The sequence below is a fragment of the Mauremys mutica genome, chromosome 12, assembly GCF_020497125.1.
Source record: "Mauremys mutica isolate MM-2020 ecotype Southern chromosome 12, ASM2049712v1, whole genome shotgun sequence".
Classification (NCBI taxonomy): domain Eukaryota; kingdom Metazoa; phylum Chordata; order Testudines; family Geoemydidae; genus Mauremys; species Mauremys mutica.
The window spans coordinates 23,262,449-23,280,700 of NC_059083.1; the positions used below are offsets into that span (position 1 = coordinate 23,262,449).

The following is an 18,252-nucleotide window of genomic DNA, read 5'->3' on the forward strand; positions in this document are numbered from 1 at the left end:
AGAGGGGGAGGTTTAGGTTGGATATTAGGAAAAACTTTTTCACTAGTAGGGTGGTGAAGAACTGGAATGGGTTACCTAGGGAGGTAGTGGAATCTCCTTCCTTAGAGGTTTTTAAGGTCAGGCTTGACAAAGCCCTGGGTGGGATGATTTAGTTGGGTTTGGTCCTGCTTTGAGCAGGGGGTTGGACTAGATGACCTCCTGAGGTCCCTTCCAACCCTGAGATTCTATGATTCTATGATTCTATGAAAGGGAACGTGAGCGGGACAGGGAGATTTATTACATGTTACTGAAAGTAAGACTGTAGCTCATTAATTCCCTATATTAATTCCTGGCCATTGGTGCAATTTTAGTGCCATAAAGAAAACTGTTCTCAGTAGCTGGGGATCTCCTGGCCGTGCTGCGGTTATTTAAGCTCCTTCTTAGCTCCTTTTACTTTGCTACTTTCCAGCAACTTACTGTAAATAAAACATTACAAACAATAATTCTTGTTTGTTCCACTTTAATGTTCCAGCTGCAAGGAATATTGAGCCTCTGGGAAGAGAGTTTGGATTTTACTGTGTGATGTGTCACTCTCCAGCCTGTGCTCTGTCTCTGTCCTGTGCACACCCATGTCAATCAGGAATTGCTCAGCTGTGCTCTGCGGAGAGGTGACTGTTTGCACAGGGTGTGATCCATGAAGGGACTCAGGTGTTGCAATGCTGAGAATCACAGTGAGTAATTTTTAGGCAGTGAGAAAATCACAGGGACAGCAGCACTGTGACCCTCAAAGCTGAGTCAGGGGCCAAAACTCCCTAGACAATGCTAGGGTGACACAGGCACCTTACAATGAGATTCACTAAAGCCACCTCAGTAGGTGGGGAGCCTTGTAAGTTAGCTAATGGGAGATGCCGACAAGGGGGTAAGGGTTGTTCTAAGTCACACCCCTCTCATGGATAGGTGTCTATATCTGGGCTGCAGAGGGTTGTGTCTCTCTGCTTAGCAACCCACAAACAGGAACCCACTGTCTGATGTCCAGGGCCTCTAGTTGCGGCAGCTGCCAGTGCCTGGTAGTGGGGGCAGCAGCTGGGAGCCCCAGGCCCTTTGAAATCGCCCCAGCAGGCTGCAGGGCTCCTAGTCGCATGCGCTGGATGGGTGCAGTGGCACATTAGGGGAAGGAAAAGCCCCGGACCCTGGCAGGAGCCGCACTGGCCAGGGGTGGGTAGGAGAACCCCTGGACTCCGGCAGGAACCATGCAGGGTGGGGTGGGGGGCAAGAAGATGTTGGGCTGAAGCCCTGAAAGCTGAGTCCCTCTCTCTCCCATGCCCTCTGTGTGGAGCTGGCTCTCACTCTCCGGCTGTGGAGAAATTCAGCCCAAACTACTCTGGTATCTCCAGTTCCCCCCTCACCACACAGCCATGAAGGGATTCAGCCTCAGAGGCAGGATCAGCATTAGCCCCACCTGGCAGGTGGGATCTAGGGTACACAGAGGTGAAGTGACTTTCCCAAGGCTAAATGGGGAGTCAAGGGCAGAGCAGAGAATCAAACCCAGCACACCTGAGCCCCAGGCCTGTGCTTGAACCACTAGGCCACCCTTCCTACCTGAGGAGGGGGAACCTCCTCTGCTGTTTTGAGTGGGTGGGTGGGAGCGGGCACTAGACAGAGCCCCCAGGAGATGGGGAGCACAGAGACATGAGAAAATGGACACGGGTGGGAAGCAAGAAGGGGGAAACATCAGGAAGAGGAGCAAGGACTTAGAAAAGAAACAAGAGCGAGAGAAAGGGGCAGGGAGAGCGATAGGAAAGGAGAGGGGGTAAAACTCCCCACTGCTTGTGTCTCCCATCCACCTTCTTCCCACAGCCATCAGTGGCCCTCAGCTCCCAACCAGGCGCTAAGCCGGGGTGAGGCACAGAGTGAACACAGTGTCTTTACACAGGGGTGTCAGTGAAGGCAGCTTGTAGCTGAGTGTAATGATTTTAATACACTGTAATTCATGGTAATGTAACACTGTAGTTCATTGCTATTTTAATAATGACATTGCTGTGATACCAGTGAAAGGGATGTATAAATATGCTGAAAATTGTCAGTTCTGGGGACAGACTGAGCCCCCCCAGACACACACACCTCACCCTTAAGGCAGGAGGGGGCAGAAAGGAGTGAGCAGTGGGTAGGAGGAGGCTGTCAGGGGAAGGGACCTGGGGGAGGGGGCAGAGCAGGTGCAGGAAGCCGTGGAGTGGGGTGAAGTGGGGGCTTGGCCTCGGGGAAGGAGGAGGAGCCGGGATGGGGCACCCACCGGCACAACTAAAAGTCAGCACCTATGGCACGTGGGTGGTACTAGCGGCAGGAGCGAAGGCAGCTGGGTGGGCATGTGGAAGCCCTGACCATGCTGGAAGAGCCCCCAGCAGCGCAGTTGACAGCTCACTGGGCACCAGCCAGCACAAGCGCAGCACTGCCCAAATGTCAGGCAGACGGAGTCCATATGGGCGCAGGTTGTGCATGTGGGCACCAGTGGGGGCCCATTAACTGTTCTGCCCTGGGGCCCGGAATTGGTGTTGTTGGGCCTGGGGGAACTCTGCTCATGTCCTGCTTGGGGCCCACAGCCCAGCTCCCTGTGCGTTCCCATAGCTTGTCCTCGGTGTCTGTTCCCCTTTCTGTTCACTGTGCTGGTATAGATCAACGATGACGCTCATTTAGGGGATTCCCTTGGGTAACTGAGAGAGATTTATGGTCTGAATTCTCACTGGCACATCACTGCCAACCCCAGGCATTTAAAAACCTTAAATCAGGCCAGCCCCCCCAAATCATGATATTTAATCATAATAAATAGTAAATATTAGTATTTTATTTGCCCTCACCCTAACCCTAACCCTAACCCTGACCCTGTGTGGTGGGGGAGGCACTGGCTTACTGCCCTGGTGGAGCTGCTGGGGGAGGGAGGAGATTTAGCTGCTCACAGACAATTTTAACAGTTCTAAAACTTCAACTTTTTGAATCTCAGTGTCTAGTGTCATTAAATAGTTCTGGTCTGACCAAAATATTGTCTAATCCCCCCATAATTTCCCACAACCGTGAAAATTGTAATTGGAATGAAATGCTTAAAACCCAGATTGTTGTGCAGCTGTGAAAGTTTAAATAGATAAATATAGAAATTGCTTAAAACAAACATCATCTGTCAAAACTATGTATTATTAAAAAAAATTCTGCCCAGCCTATCACTCCTGACACCCAGCTCCTGCTCCTGCAGGTTCATCCTCACAGGCAGATGCCTCAGTGACCCTCCCCACCAGCACAAGGGCTGATTACAAGCCGGGAGCCCTTTGGGGTTTTAATTACATGCTGATTTCACTGAAAGTTACCTGTCACAGGTGTGACTGTACATTTTTTCACTAAAGCCTCCAGGGGAGAAATTGGTTGGGTCCTTCCTGCTCAGCAAACAGCAGGAGTCATTTTCAGGAAAGAAAACACCCCCTTGCTGCTGCAGGCGGAGCATAGCGTGAATTCAGGAAATTGAAACTTAGCCTGTTCCACTGCCACAGGGAGTCATGGCTGCAGAGAACCCCGTGGAAAGTCTCCAGGAGGAAGCGACATGTCCCCTCTGTCTGGAGTATTTCACGGAACCTGTCATCCTGGAGTGTGGGCACAATTTCTGCTGAGCCTGCATCACCCAGTGCTGGGAGGGATCCGATACAGACATCTCCTGTCCTCGGCGCAGAGAAACTGTGCAACAGAAAAAAAACAGGAGTACTTGTGGCACCTTAAAGACTAACAAATTTATTTTAGCATGAGCTTTCCAACAGGCAGCTGGGAAACATGATAGAGATCGCCAAGTGGCTGAGTTTACAGGCAGCAAAGGGAACAGGAGGAGACGGGGTGTGTGGGGAACACCAGGAGGCTCTGAAACTGTTCTGTGAAGAGGATCAAACCCCCATCTGTGTGGTGTGCGACAGATCCTGGGCTCACCGCACTCACATGGTGGTTCCCATCCAGGAGGCTGCCCAGGAGTACAAGGTAGGGAATTGCTGTCAAATTTAATGGGTTAACTTCTGGGGTTTAATGACAGGCTAATTTCACTGAGAGTTCCCTGTCACGGGTGTGACTCATCATTCAGCTCTTTAAAGTCTTCATTGTACGGGAGATGCTGATAACAAAATTAACCATCTGGCAGTGCGGCAGCAGAGGCAAAATATCAAGGCTTGAAAGTAGGATTTACCCCCCTTCCCCAAGGCCCCTCTCCTTTCCCTTCCCCAAAGCCCCACTTACTCCATACCCTTCTTCAGTGATGAGCTGCCAAAATATTAACAACCGGTTCCCTCCTCCTCACCTCATGAGGGGGTTGTGTCCCCCCGGGGGGTCATGCCCCATCCAACCCCCCATGTTCCTTGACACCCCCCCCGGGACCCCTGACCCATCCCCCCTTCCCTGTCCCCTGACTGCCCCTTGCAGCCCCATCCAACCTCTCCTCTTATTCTTGATGCCCCCCCCGGGATCCCTGCCCCATCCAACCACCCCTTCTCTCTGTCCCTGACTGCCCCCACCACCTCATCCAACCCTTGCTCCTTACTGACTGCCTCCCGGGACCCTTGCCCCCATTCAATCCCCCTGTTCCCTGCCCTCTGACCGCCCTGACCCCCCCACAACCCACCAAACACCGCCTCCCTGCTCCCTGCCCCCTTACCACACTGCCTGGGTCCGGGACCAGATCCACTCCACCGGGACCTCAACCAGCGCCATCGGGCCCGACTTCCCGGGCCGGGCCGGGCCGGAGCCGCGGGGCCTGAGCTGGGCCAGGTCCAAGCCGCTCAGCCGGGACCAGCCTGAGCCGGTGGTGCTTGGCTGGGACCGGGCTGGGGCGCTCGGCCGGGGCCAGGGGGAGCCGGACTGGGCCATGCACGCACCATCCCACCCTCCCCCCAGCGCCCGGCTTACCTGCCTGCTCCTTTTTTCAGGCTTCCCGCGAACATTTGATTCGCGGGAAGCAGGGGAGAGGGAGGAGAAGGAGGGCGGAGCGTTCAGGGGAGAGGGGGAGGTGAGCTGGACCGGGTGGACAGCTGCCCGAGACTTTGTTAAATTTAAAAGCTTTTTAGAACCGGTTGTCCTGGAGCAACCGGTTCTAAAAAGGCTTCTAAATTTAACAATCAGATCTCGCAAACCGGTGCGAACCGGCTGGAGCTCACCACTGCCCTTCTTTCTCCATTGCTCTCCATTCCCCACCCACGCTCACTTTCACTGGTCTGGGGCAGGGGGTTGGGATACAGGTGGAGGTGCGGGCTCTGGGCTGGGGCCGAGGGATTTCAGTGTGGGAGGGGGCTCAGGGCTGAGCCTGGGGCAGGGGGTTGGGGTGCATGATGGGTGAGGGGTGCAAGCTCTGAGAGGGAGTTTGGGTGCAGGAGGGGGCTCTGGGCTCTGGCAGAGTGTTGGGGTGCAGGAATGGGTAGGGGGTGCTGGCTCTGGGAGGAGGGTCAGGGCTAGGGCAAGAGGTTAGGGTGCAGGAGGAGGTAAGGGATGCTGGGTGAAGGATGGGATATCGGGTGCTGGCTCCAGCTGGGCAGCACTGACCTACCTTGGGAGGCTCCCAGTCATAGGTGCAGTGGGGCTAACGCAGGCTCCCTGCCTGCTCTGGCCCTTCGCCACTCCTGGAAGGGGCCAACATGCCCCTGTAGACCCTGGGAGAGGCATGTGGCTCTGCGCGCTGCCCCTCTCTGCAGTCACCGCTCCCGTAGCTCCCATTGGCCACAGTTTCCCATTCCCGGCCAATGGGAGCTGCAGGGGTGATGCTTGCAGGAAGAAGCGATGTGCAGAGAACCCTGCCCTCACCCCAGGCTGCACGGACAAGCTGGCTGCTTCTGGAATTGCCATACAGCTGCTGGAGATCGCAATCGACTGGGAAAGTCTCCAGGATCGACTAGTCAATCACAATCGACTGGTAGGTGACCACTGGTCTAGCTACACAAAAGGTGGGAAGAGAAAGTGGGGCAGCGAGTTGCCCATAGTCACCGAGCATGTCAGTGACAGACCTTAGCATAGAACCCAGATCTCCCCAGACCCAGTCCAAGACCCGAACCACTTTGCCATGCTGACATCTTAGCATCAGCCCCACCCAGTGATGAAGTGTCTCCGTTAGGAGGGAGAGACGCCTTGATAAAGGTCTCAGGCCCAGCAGGGAGAGGAGGTTTCTCACTGGGATTCTGAACTCCTGTGTTGCTCCATGAGGGGTTAAACTCTGAGGCCGCCGGCCTGCACTAGAGGAGATCACTGGGCTAAACGCTGCATGGGACCCCGAGCACCTTCAGTCTGCACACAAAGGGGCTCCAAACAGTGCAGGTCAAATACCAACCATTCTTTATACAAACCTGCATCATGTCTAATTAGGGTGGTCACTGAGGCATCCCCAGAACATAGGACATGCCCACAGCTGCCTGCATAAGCCCGTCCTCACCAGTATCAGTCATCCTGTGTGGGCCCCACCACCGCCTTTTTCAGCTTGTCCCCACCTGCATCATTCTCCATGAAGGTGCCACCTCAGCCCTGCCCCCACTCTCACAGGTGTCCTCCTGCATCCTCAGTCTCCTCCTCTCCCTTTTGCACCAGACAAAGCCACGTCCAGTGCCAAGTCCCTACCAGACACGGATAGTGCTCCATAAAACTGGGACTGTGCAACTTCCAACCAGACGAATGGTCTCCTGACATCTCATGGGGTTTGCCCTGGTGCTTAGACCAGCTTTGCCCAACCAGTGCAGTCCCCAGGGCTGCAGGCCTGAAATCCCAGCCCCTATTTAAACCCTGGTTGCTTCTGGGATTTGTATCACTTGGTTTGTTAAACCTTCTACAAAACTGGTTTATTGATTCACCCTCATGTGACTTTGGTGCCCTGTTATGTGCTGTACCCCTAATCAATTCACAAATGCCAGTAAAGCTTGGGTATAATTGAGATCTCTCTCTAATTACTAAAAAGACTGAACCAGAATTGGTAACAAGTCGGAATAGAACATGCTCCCAGTCTCCATTAGTAAGATTTTATCTCCTTGGTGGCCCTGATGTCACAAAGCGATTAGAACCACAGTCATCTTGGGTTTCAGGTGGAAAAACACCCACTTCCAAGCACCTCTCAACTATCCAGATGAAACCTCCCAAATCATTTCTGTTTCTTCAGGAAAGAATCCAGGCCCATTTGAAGACTCTGAGGGAAGAGAGAGAAAAGCTGCTGGGATTGAAAGCAACTGGAGAGGGGAATTGCCGGGAATATCTGGTAGGTGCCTGTTGTTATGAACCAGCTGGGACTGGCAGTGGGAGGCCTGCTGGAGGCAGACTCCTGTGTGGCCTACGTGAACATGGGACTTGTGTGTGTTTCTCCATGATCCTGGATTGCTGGGTTAGATCCATGTGTAGACAAGCCCTAAGCTTCCACTGCAGTTGATGAGTTAATGTCTAGCCCTTGTGGCTTTCCCAGAAATCCTCCCCAAGTGAACTGACTGTCCCCGTGAAGTGCTGTCCCCTGTGTCTGGTCATTTTGTGCATTTTTTAAATGTTTTCTTCTTTTATCTTCCCTGGTGTCTCTGTCAGTGTAGTGCTGAGTCCTGCCAGAGATCATAAATAACAGAATATGCTGACCATGATAGGCATAGAAACATCCCTTTCAGAGATACAGGGGCCAAAGGGGAAGGTGTGAGAGAATCCCCTGCCTAGTACCCACAAGGTAGAGTCAAATGTCAGAAATCTGAGGATTTTCAATGAAGTTCTTTCTCCTGCACACTCAGCTCTCCATGAAAGGACCCCGGGCTCCACCCATGTACCTGACCAGCCCTTTTCCTATTTTCATACAGAAACAAACACAAACCGAGAGGCAGAAGATTGTGTCTGAATTTCACCAACTGCAGCAGTTCCTGGAGGAACAAGAGCGACTCCTGCTGGCTCAGCTGGAGAAGCTGGATGAGGAAATTGTGAAGATACGGAATGAAAATGTCAGTAATTCTCTGAGCAGATTTCCCATCTCAGTGAGCTGATCAGTGAGATGGAGGGGAAGTGTCAGAAGCCAGCGAGTGAATTCCTGCAGGTGAGACTGAATGAGAAACGCAGGTGGCTGCTTCAGGGCAGGCAGATTCCCGCCTCACTGCTGCCCACCAGCAGCCCTGCCGATCCTCGTCTTCCAGCACCATCTTCCTGCTGCAATCAGCTGTTCGACTGTGTGCAGGAGATGCTGGGAGGGAGGGGGAGGAGCGGATAGGGAGTGTGCTCATGAGAGGAGGCGGGGAAGAGGCAGAGTGTGGGTGGAGTGGGAGCGGGAAGAGTAGCGCTAGGGTTTCGCATTGCGGAAAGGGGTGGAGTGGGGGTGAGGGTGGAATCGAGCACCCCCAGGGACAATTGGAAACTGGCACCTGTCGTTAGAAACATGCCAGACCCCCACACAGGGAAGGGAGGGCTCCTGAATCCTAAGCACTGGAGTCCAGTAGTCGGAGACCATAGTGTAATTCGGCGTGTGCATTGCTCACATGTGAATAACTATTATTCTTTGCAGAGTCACAGACACAGAGATATGAGAGATGGAAAAGCCCCATTAGCTCAGGGAATCCATGACCCTGGGCCAGGACAGGGCCTCCCTTCCCCATATTTGCAAAATCCCTTCCCTGGAATCCTGTGTGTGTGTCAGAGGGGACTGAAATTCTTTTGTCTCTCTCTCTTCTAGGATATTAGAAGCACCTTGAGCAGGTACGTGTCTCTCTCTCACTCCTCCTCACACCTCACAACGCTGGGAAGGAACTTGGTGGTGATGTTAGCACCACATCCTCAGGGCTCTACAGCAAAATGTGTGAGGAAGGTCAAATGTTGGATACAAATCTCTCCCATCAACTTCATCCTGAGGTTCTCACCCTTGTAGAGAAAACTCTGGAATTCTCCAGTCAGTGGGAAGGACTGACCTCAAGTATTTCCTAGAGATGTCACCTCCCTGAGGGACTGGCCGCTTCAGGATTGTGGGGATGGAATATGGGCTTGTCACTGCTGGGGCACTGGTCACTATTCAGCCCAGGCCAGCAGTTGTCAAGAGTGTTTCCAACTTGAGGACTGTTTGGAGACCTGTGTGGAATGAGGTGGGGAGGGGGGAGTTGGTATCTCAGTCTAGTTCCTAGAGGCAGATTTCTACAGCATGTCACCTGGGACCCTCCTGTTCCTCAGAGCATGGAGGCCAAGGAGTAAATTGGCCATGGAGACTCAATTCCCCTTTTGTCCCCAGAGCTGATCTCTCCAGGCCAGAGTTGAAGAATATTAATGAGTCCTTGAAGGGAAGGTTGCTTGGCCCTGGGTTGTGTTGCATCTGCTCTGAGGCTGGGAGAAGTCGAGGAATTCTAACTCCAGGCCCATTAGAGCAGCAACTCACTAGCCAGAACTTATAAGGAGTCACACAGTAAAATATAATCACCTGAAATTGTTTCTCTCTAGGTGTGAGAAGAGGAAGTTCCAGCAGCCAGAGGAGACTTCTCCTGAACTGGAAGAGCGAGTCAGTGATTTCTCCCAGAAAACTATTGTGGTATTGGAGACTCTGGGGAAGTTCAAAGGTACCTAGAAGGGATCTGGGAATGGAAATTGGGATGAGCCTCTGAGAGTGAGGGAAGAGAATGTCTCTGGCCAATTGGTTCACAATTAGATGATGCTTCTATTTACTTGTTGGGTGAGAATGTATCGCACTTCGGGTCCAAGTTACTCAGGATGATTAATTCAAACCTTTATTTCTACCAAAAATATGCCCTGCCATGACAATTACTGTTAAAGAAAGAAATGACTCAAACTCATAGACTTTATAGCCAAAAGGGATCATCATGATCATCCAGTCTGACCTCCTGCACATTGCAGGCCCCAGAACCTCACCCACACACTCCTGCAATAGACCCCTAACCTCTGGCTGAGTTACTGGAGTCCTCAAATCATGATTTAAAGACTTCAGGTTACAGAGACTCCACCATTGACACTAGTTTAAATCTGCAAGTGACCCATGCCCCATACCACAGAGGAAGGCAGAAACCTCCCCAGACTCTCTGCCAATCTGACTTGGGGGAAAATTCCTTCCCGACCCCAAATATAGTGGTGAGTTGAATACCAAGCATTTTGGCAAGACCCAACAGCAGACATGCGGCAAAGAACTCTCTATAGCTCAGAGCCCTCCCCGTCCACTGCCCCATCAGAAACCATGGGGCACATTTCTCAAAGGTGGACCTAACCCATCACTGTGCTCTGGTCCCATACGGCAGCTAGTCGGGGCCAAATGGGCTGTAGGGAAGGAGAAAGCCCCTCCCCCATGGTCAGGGATCCCTCCAGCACAGGAGCCTTTGGTGCCTCCTCCCCAGCAGCTGCAGACACAAGGCTTGTTCCTGAGAGGGCTGGGAATGGGGTGGGGGAGGTGAGGGGGGGTGGAAGGGGGGGGTGGACGAGGGACAGAGGGAGGTGTGCAGTGTAAAGCTGGTTCTCTGATACGCTGCACTCTGGGCAAGACACACGGGACCATTGTCACAGGGATGTAACTCCGGCTGGCTTCAGAACTTCCTCAGCCTGTGCCAAGGTCTGCACCAGCCCCTGCAGCCACTGAACAGCAGAGTCACCCCTCTCCTGCTGGTACAGGTGAATCTGTCCCTTGAGTCAACCTTCCTCCACCTCAATTTCCACATTTATAAAATGGTTTTACTATTGTTTCTATTTCTGCCTATGGAGGACGAGGCCCCGTTGTGCTGCTCTCTGTAGAGGCACTGAGTAAACAGACCCAACAGCTCACAATTAGAGCCAGGATTTCACAAACTCTCAACATCCCGTTAGTGTCAAAGGGACCCAAGTGGGAAAAGTTACTTTTATGCCAAAGTCTTTGCAGGCTCTGGGTCTAGGTTAGGACAAAAGGCAGAGAGTGAATGAGACAAACCAACTGGAGTCTGAAGGGAGGGAGGGGATGAGGAGGGAAAAGTAAATCTCACTGACAGATTGTCTGTCCTGGGATGTTTGTGAGGCTGCAAGGACGTTGGTTCCATTGCTGGGAGATGCCTGAATGAGAGAGGAAAGAGATGGTTTCAGACCTTTTTATATTAAATATCTGACTGTTTCTTGGTGTGTTTCTCTGTCATAATTAAAAGACAGTTCTATGAGTTGAGAGTGGGGACGCTGTTATAAATATGAAAGGCTGAAATCTCATCTCCTTTCTCCTTCCCCCCTCCAGACACTCTGCCATCTGCACTAGAGATGAAAAGAGGAGGATCCCTAGGAACATTTAGACAGGGTGAGATTGCAGCTGGAGATTGTTTTTAAATTATCAGAAAACATCTTCATGAGATTGTAACTAAAGTTACCAGCCAAACCGATACCAACTACGACACACACAGAGCCCTAAAAAACAACACACTGAACAGTGAGGAGCTCCCACGCTTAAGTCCCACAAACACTCCTGACACCAACCTTAGTGCTGAGTTCATGCCCACGCAGCTGACCAGAAAAACTCTCCCTGAGCAGCCTGTGAACAGAGCTCTCTGCCCTGCGGGATGACACATCCCTCTGCTTTACCCCAGTGCTGGGGGGTCTCCCTCATCCACTACTCCAACATCCTGCCTTTCCTCTGGGCAGGGCTGTGCTCTCCCTTTGGAGCTGCTCACTGCTTCCTGGGTTGGGGAGATATTCTCCCAATGATGCTGGCAGCTCCTCCCTTCTCTCTAGGGAAGGGGCTACCCCACTCAATGCCACCTCCTACTCTCTGCTCTTAAGCAGCTCTTCCCCAGTGTGGCATCTTCCTCTCTGTTCCCTGGCCTGGGATTGGAGGCTGCATTAGTGGAGAGAGCTTCCCTCTGGGGTTCAAAGCTGGTACCTGCCTCCTCTGCTCCCTCCTCACTAAAACCTTCCTTGCTGTGACTGTGACACTGGGTGTGGAGCAGCCCCAGCAGAGGGACGAGGGAGCTGAAGCCTCGGCAAGCAAATGAAAAACTAATGAAGAAGATGCCATTATATTGACTGAGGAGCTGCAGTGACATCCCTGCTCAGTCTTAGGTGCCCAGGATAGAGGCAGCTCCCTGGGATCCAGGCCTGTCCCAGCCAGGATGGGACTGTTGGGAAGTGTGAGAAATGGTCCCAGCCTCCCCCAGGGCTGAGCTCTGCCCCTAACGCTCTGATTCTGTCTCTCTCCAGTGAATGTGACTCTGGATCCAGACACGGCTCATCCCAGCCTCGTCCTGTCTGAAGATGGGAAATGTGTGACACGGGGAGACACACAGCAGCGATTGCCCAACCACCCAGAGAGATTTGATTCTTGGGCCTGTGTGCTGGGCTGTGAGGGATTCACCTCAGGGAGACATTGCTGGGAGGTGGAGGTCGGGGATGGGGGATTCTGGGCTGTGGGGGTGGCCAGAGAGTCTGTGGGGAGGAAGGGATGGATCAGACTTAGCCCTGAGGGGGGGATCTGGGCTGTGGAGTGGTGGGAGCGTCACTTCCATGTTCTCACCGACCCTGCGACCCCCCTGGCCCTGAGCCGGGTCCCCAGCAGGATCCGGGTTTGTCTGGACTGTGACCGGGGGCAGGTGACATTTATCGATGCTGGTGACGAGGCCCCGATCTTCACTTTCCCGCCGGGCTCCATCCATGGGGAGAGAATCCGACCCTGGCTCTGGGTGTGGCTGGGAGCCCGGCTCCGACTGCGTCCCTGAGAGGGGTGGGGAATATCCCACTGGAGAACCAGAAATCAGCCTTTCTAGCCTCACACAACCCAGTCTCTATCACCTTGGAGGACTCCTGTCTACCCAGCCCCTGACTCCTCATGTCTATGACCTGTGGAAGACCCTCCCCTTCCCTGCAGCCCCAGGGATGGATTGGGGAGGGGGAAGAACCTCTGGGGCTGCAGGAGGAGCAGAGGGGCCCTGAGGGGCAGAGGTGGGGGCTGGGCAGGGGGCAGAACTAACAGCCGGGCTGGGTACAGGCAGCTGTGAGGTGGCAGGGATATACGGTATGGCTACACTTGCAGCTGTGCAGCACTGGGAGTTAAACCTGCCTGCATACAGCTGAATAGGGAAAGTGCTGCAGTCTGGCCACACTGACAGCTACCAGCGCACTGTCGTGGCCACATTTGCAGCATCTGCAGCGGCATTGGGAGTGGTGCATTATGGGCAGCTATCCCAGCGTTCAAGTGGCTGCATTGTGCTTTTCAAAAGTGCGGGTGGGGTGGAGTGTGACAGGGAGCGTGGGGGAGAGAGAGAGTGGGTTTTTGGAGCTGACACTGTGTCAACAGCTGCCTTGCAAGTTCTGACCCCCTCCCCGACCTCTCTCTCACTCACTGAAAGCAAACAGCTTTTTTTCCTCACAGACCAGATAAGCAGCTGTTCCGAAACAGACCCCCTCCTGCCGCTTCTCTCCTCAAGCAAACTAGCTGTGGGTGTTCCAAAGAGAGCCCCCCCGCCTGCCTAGTCACAGCAAACAGTAGCTGTGTTTGTTTTTTTAGATAAGCAGCTCCAGGAGCCCGGAGTTCATAACAAAACAAACAGAGGGATCACAACAAAACAGATTTATCTTTACTTAAAAGGATTATGGGAAGCTTCCAGAGGTCAGTCACAGCGTACTAAGAATATTCCCTGTTTACACTGGCATCCCAGCGCTGCAGCAGCAGCGCTATACTCTTTATTCCTCTCATGCAGGTGGAGTACAAGCAGTGCTGTAGCCAGGGAGATGCAGCGCTGTATGTGCCTTGCCAGTGTGGACGGGGAGTGAGTTACAGCACTGTAAAGCCACCACCAGCGCTGAAACTCTCAAGTGTAGCCAAGGCCATAGCTTGAATCAATCAGGGTTTGGGGGGTTGGGGAGAAGCAGCAGCAGGGAGCGGTTTGTACAGATCTGTGGGATTAGATCTCACTGGGGTCTCCCAGCCAGAGCTCCAGTCGCAGGGGCCCAAGTCACCTTCCCCTGTAACTACAGGACAGCTGGTAACCCTGTAACTGTCACAAAAAAGGCGGGGGGATGGGGAGATGGGTGCATATTGACCAAAAAAAAATGATATAACCTTAAAAAAATTATCATTGTGTGAGTCTAATGATTTTTTTTTCAACTCCCGTGGTTGGCAGCACTGGGGGAGTCAAGGACAGGGTGGCATTAACAAGAGGGAATTAGAAGAAGCAAGAAGGAAAATGTAAATTTAAATCAAACAAGAATAAATAGAGAGTCAATGAGAAATGGTGGAGAACAGAAATGAGAAGAGTGACAAGAAAATATCCCTGAACAGGGGAACCAGCCCGGGGGCAGCAAGAGGGGAAGGGATAAAATCAGGGGAAAGAAGGGAGTGGCCATGGGGGATGATCTGTGACAGGGAGGGAAGGAGAGTGGGAGAGACACGGGAAAATAAACAGGGATCAGAAGTGAGGGTTAGAAAAACGAGTAGAGAAGAACAGTATGGAAGGAAAGGGAACATGACAGGGACAGAGATTTATTGCAAGTTACTGAAAGTGACACTGAAACTCATTAATCCCTATATTAATTTCTGGACGACTGTACTGTTGTTGTGCCATTAAGAAAACTGTTCTCAGTAGCTGGGGAATCTCCTTTCCATGCTGTGGTTATTAAGGCTCCTTCTCGGCTCTGTTTACATACCACCTTTAGTTACTTACTGTAAATAAAACATTACAATTATTTGTGTTTGTTCCACTTTACTGTCCCAGCTGCAGTTGCTCAGGGAAGATTACTTGGATTTGCTTTCTGACTTGGTTGTGTCCCCCCAGCACCCACAGGGAATATCGTGCCTCTAAGAGGAGAGTTGGGTTTTACTGGAATGTGTCACTCTCCAGCCTGTGCTCTGTCTCTGTCCTGTGCACACCCATGTCAATCAGGAATTGCTCAGCTGTGCTCTGCAGAGAGGAGGCTGGTTGCACAGGGTGCAATCCATAACCTGGTGTTGCAGTGCTGAGCATCACAGGGCTAAATTTGTACGTAACTAGAAAATCACAGTCTGCAACTCTGCAAAGCTGAGTTAGGGGCCTAAACACCCTATACAATGCCTGGGCATCACAGGCACCTTACAGTGCGATTCACAAAAGCCAGCTCACTAGGCGGGGAGCCATCTAAGCTAGCCAATGGGACAGGCGACAAGGGAGGAGGGATGTCCTAAGCCCTGCCCCCTTTCACAGACAGGTGCCTAAATCGGGGCTGCAGAGGGGCATCTATGTCTGCTTAGTAATCCACAGATGAGAACCCAGCATCTGACCTTAGGTGCCTAAGGCGTTTCTTGCTGGAATGAGATAGGCGCCTGCCTTGCTCCGCAGCTTCCGTGACTCCTTGCTCACCTTCGGGGTGGGTCACGGTTTGCTGTGCGGCCCAACGGGGGCCGTGAGCGCCCCTGCCGGCGAGGATCCCCCCCAGCCCTCCTCATGGCACTCGTCACCTTTGCCACATTGAACACCCGGAGCTGTAGGGTGGGTTTCCGCAGGAGCCAGGTGCTCTCCTTCCTTCGGGGGGGGGGGTACTCTGTGGTTTTCCTGCAGGAGACCCACACGGATCCAGCCGCCGAAGCTAGCTGGCAGCTGGAGTGGGGGGACGGGGTCTACTTCAGCCATCTCACAACCCATAGGGCTGGAGTGGCTATCCTGTTCTCCCCCGCCCTACAGCCCGAGGTGCTGGGGGTCGCCGAGGCTGTGCTGGGCCGCCTGCTGCACCTCCGGGTCCGCATGGAGGGGCTCGTGGTCAACCTTGTGAACGTCTATGCCCCAACATCGGCCCCGGAGCGGCTGCGGTTCTATCAGCAGGCGTCTGCCTTCCTCAGCTCCTTGGATCCTCATGAGTGCCTGGTCCTGGGCGGGGACTTTAACACCGTCCTAGAGGAGCGGGACCACTCGGGGACCGAGCAGAGCCCGGCTGCTGCGGACGTCCTCCAGGAGATTGTCACCCATCACTCCCTGGTGGATGTCTGGCTCGACCACCACCCGGACGATGTCTCCACGTTCACCTATGTCCAGGTGGAAGCCCATCGGTCGTGCCACTCCCAGTTGGACCGCATCTATTTGTCACGTTTCCATCTCTCACGGCCCCAGTCCTCCAGCATCCGGCCGGCCCCTTTTTCGGACCACCACCTCATCACCGTGACAGCCTCTCTCTGTGCAGAGAGGCCAGGGCCGGCCTATTGGCACTTTAACAACAGCTTGCTGGAGGATGGGGACTTCGTGGCGTCCTTCTGGGAGTTCTGGCTGCCCTGGCAAGGGCAGCGGTGTGCCTTTCCCTCGGCGCAGTGGTGGTGGGATGTGGGGAAGGTGCGCGCCCGGCTCTTCTGCCGTGACTACACCCGGGGCGCCAGCCGACGGAGGGATGCGGCGATAGGGCAGTTGGAGTGGGAGGTCTTAGAGCTGGAGAGGTGTCTGGCCGCCAGCCCCGAGGATCCATCCCTTTGCGGAGCGTGCCGGGAGAAGCGGGAGGAGCTCCAGGTCCTTGAAGACCATTGGGCCCGGGGTGCCTTTGTTCGATCCCGCATCCACCTCCTTTGGGAGATGGATCGCGGCTCCCGCTTCTTCTACGCCCTGGAGAAACGGAGGGGGGGCCAAGAAGCACGTCACCTGCCTTCTGGCAAAGGATGGCACCCCCTTCACGGATCCGGCGGAGATGTGCGAGAGGGCCCGGACCTTCTACGCGCGCCTTTTCTCCCCGGATCCAACCGATCCTGCCGCTTGCAGAGTGCTCTGGGACGAGCTCCCAACGGTCAGCGCGGGCGACCGGGACCGGCTAGAGCTGCCTCTCTCTCTGGCCGAGTTCTCGGAAGCCCTCCGCTGCATGCCCACCAACAAGTTTCCGGGCATGCACGGGCTGACCGTGGAGTTCTACCGAGTGTTCTGGGACGTCCTCGGCCCGGACCTGGTCGCCGTCTGGGCCGAGTCCTTGCGGGGCGGGGTCCTCCCTCTCTCATGCAGGCGAGCCGTGCTCGCCTTACTGCCGAAGAAGGGGGACCTCCGCGACTTACGGAATTGGCGTCCCGTCTCGCTCCTCAGCATGGACTACAAGATCGTAGCCAAGGCCATCTCACTGTGGCTGGGGGCCGTGCTGGAGGACGTGATCCACCCAGACCAGACCTACTCCGTCCCAGTCCGTAGCATCTTCGATAACCTGTATCTGGTCCGGGATCTCCTGGAGCTCGGGTGCAGGGATGGTCTGACGTTTGCCCTCCTGTCCCTGGATCAGGAGAAGGCGTTCGACAGGGTGGACCACGGGTATCTCCTGGGCACTCTGCGAGCGTTAGGCTTCTGGTCCCAGTTTGTGGGTTTTCTCCAGGCGCTGTACGCTTCTGCAGAGTGTCTGGTCAGGCTCAACTGGACCCTGACCGAGCTGGTCAGCTTTGGGCGGGGAGTGTGGCAGGGGTGCCCCCTCTCGGGCCAGCTGTACGCCCTGGCGATCGAGCCCTTCCTCTGTCTCCTCTGCAGGAGGTTGATGGGGTTGGTGCTTCGGGAGCCGGAGCTGCGGCTGGTCCTGTTGGCGTACGCCGACGATGTGCTCCTCGTGGTCCAGGACCCGGGCAACTTGGCGCGGGTGGAGGCCTGCCAAGCCGTGTACTCGGCAGCCTCCTCCGCCCGGGTCAACTGGGTCAAGAGCTCTGGCCTGGTGGTCGGGGACGGGTGGCAGGCGAGCTCCCTCCCACCTGCGCTTCAGGCCATCCGGTGGAGCGCGGGTCCGCTGATCTATCTCGGCGTTTACCTTTCTGCCACGCATCCGTCTCTGCCGGAGAACTGGCAAGGTTTGCAGGGCAGGGTGGCAGAGCGGCTCCGGAAATGGACAGGACTCCTCCGGTGCCTTTCCCTCCGAGGGAGGGCACTGGTGCTCAATCAACTGGTCCTGTCCATGCTCTGGTACCGGCTCAACACCCTGGTCCCGGCCCCGGTGTTCCTGGCCGACCTCCGGAAGGTGGTGCTGGAGTTCTTTTGGCCAGGGACGCACTGGGTCCCTGCAGGGGTGCTCCACCTGCCCCTGGAGGAGGGAGGACAGAGCCTGAAGTGCCTACGCACTCAGGTCCACGTCTTCTGCCTCCAGGCACTGCAGAGGCTCTTTTATGGTGCGGGTAGTCCGGCGTGAAGAGCCCTGGCACATGCCTTCCTGCGCTGCTTCCGAGGGCTCTGATACGACCAGCAGCTCCTTTATCTCGCTCCGAGGGGTCTTCCGCGAGACCTCTCCGGGCTGCTGGTCTTCTACCAGGACCTCCTCTGGACCTGGAAGCTGTTCTCTGTGACCAGGTCCGTGGCGGCCACCGAGGGGGCGGATCTCCTCACGGAGCCCCTGCTACACAACCCCCATCTCCGTGTGCAGGTGGCA

General features: G+C 54.6%; 2 protein-coding genes across 2 annotated transcripts; both read left to right on the forward strand.

Moving 5' to 3' along the window:
* Window positions 1-3,593: 3,593 nt before the first annotated feature.
* LOC123344929 (zinc finger protein RFP-like) lies at window positions 3,594-7,847 on the forward strand (the record flags this gene model as incomplete). The annotated part of the gene is made up of 3 exons (XM_044981437.1): window positions 3,594-3,984; window positions 7,127-7,222; window positions 7,797-7,847. Coding segments are annotated over exons 1-3 (345 nt in total), but the record flags the coding sequence as incomplete, so codon positions are not given.
* Window positions 7,848-7,926: 79 nt separating this feature from the next.
* On the forward strand, window positions 7,927-12,760 carry LOC123346631 (butyrophilin subfamily 1 member A1-like). The gene is made up of 4 exons (XM_044984109.1): window positions 7,927-7,938; window positions 9,350-9,524; window positions 11,165-11,224; window positions 12,121-12,760. Exons 1-4 carry the CDS (start codon window positions 7,927-7,929, stop codon window positions 12,633-12,635), a joined length of 762 nt encoding a protein of 253 aa, XP_044840044.1. The 3' UTR covers window positions 12,636-12,760.
* The last annotated feature ends 5,492 nt before the right edge of the window (window positions 12,761-18,252 follow it).

What these genes read in the sequence shown, in the direction of transcription:
- LOC123346631 (XM_044984109.1), top strand. An exon ending in GACTCTGGGGAAGTTCAAAG is followed by an intron (nt 9,525 to 11,164) that starts GTACCTAGAAGG and finishes TCCCCCCTCCAG; the next exon opens with ACACTCTGCCATCTGCACTA. An exon ending in CCTAGGAACATTTAGACAGG is followed by an intron (nt 11,225 to 12,120) that starts GTGAGATTGCAG and finishes GTCTCTCTCCAG; the next exon opens with TGAATGTGACTCTGGATCCA.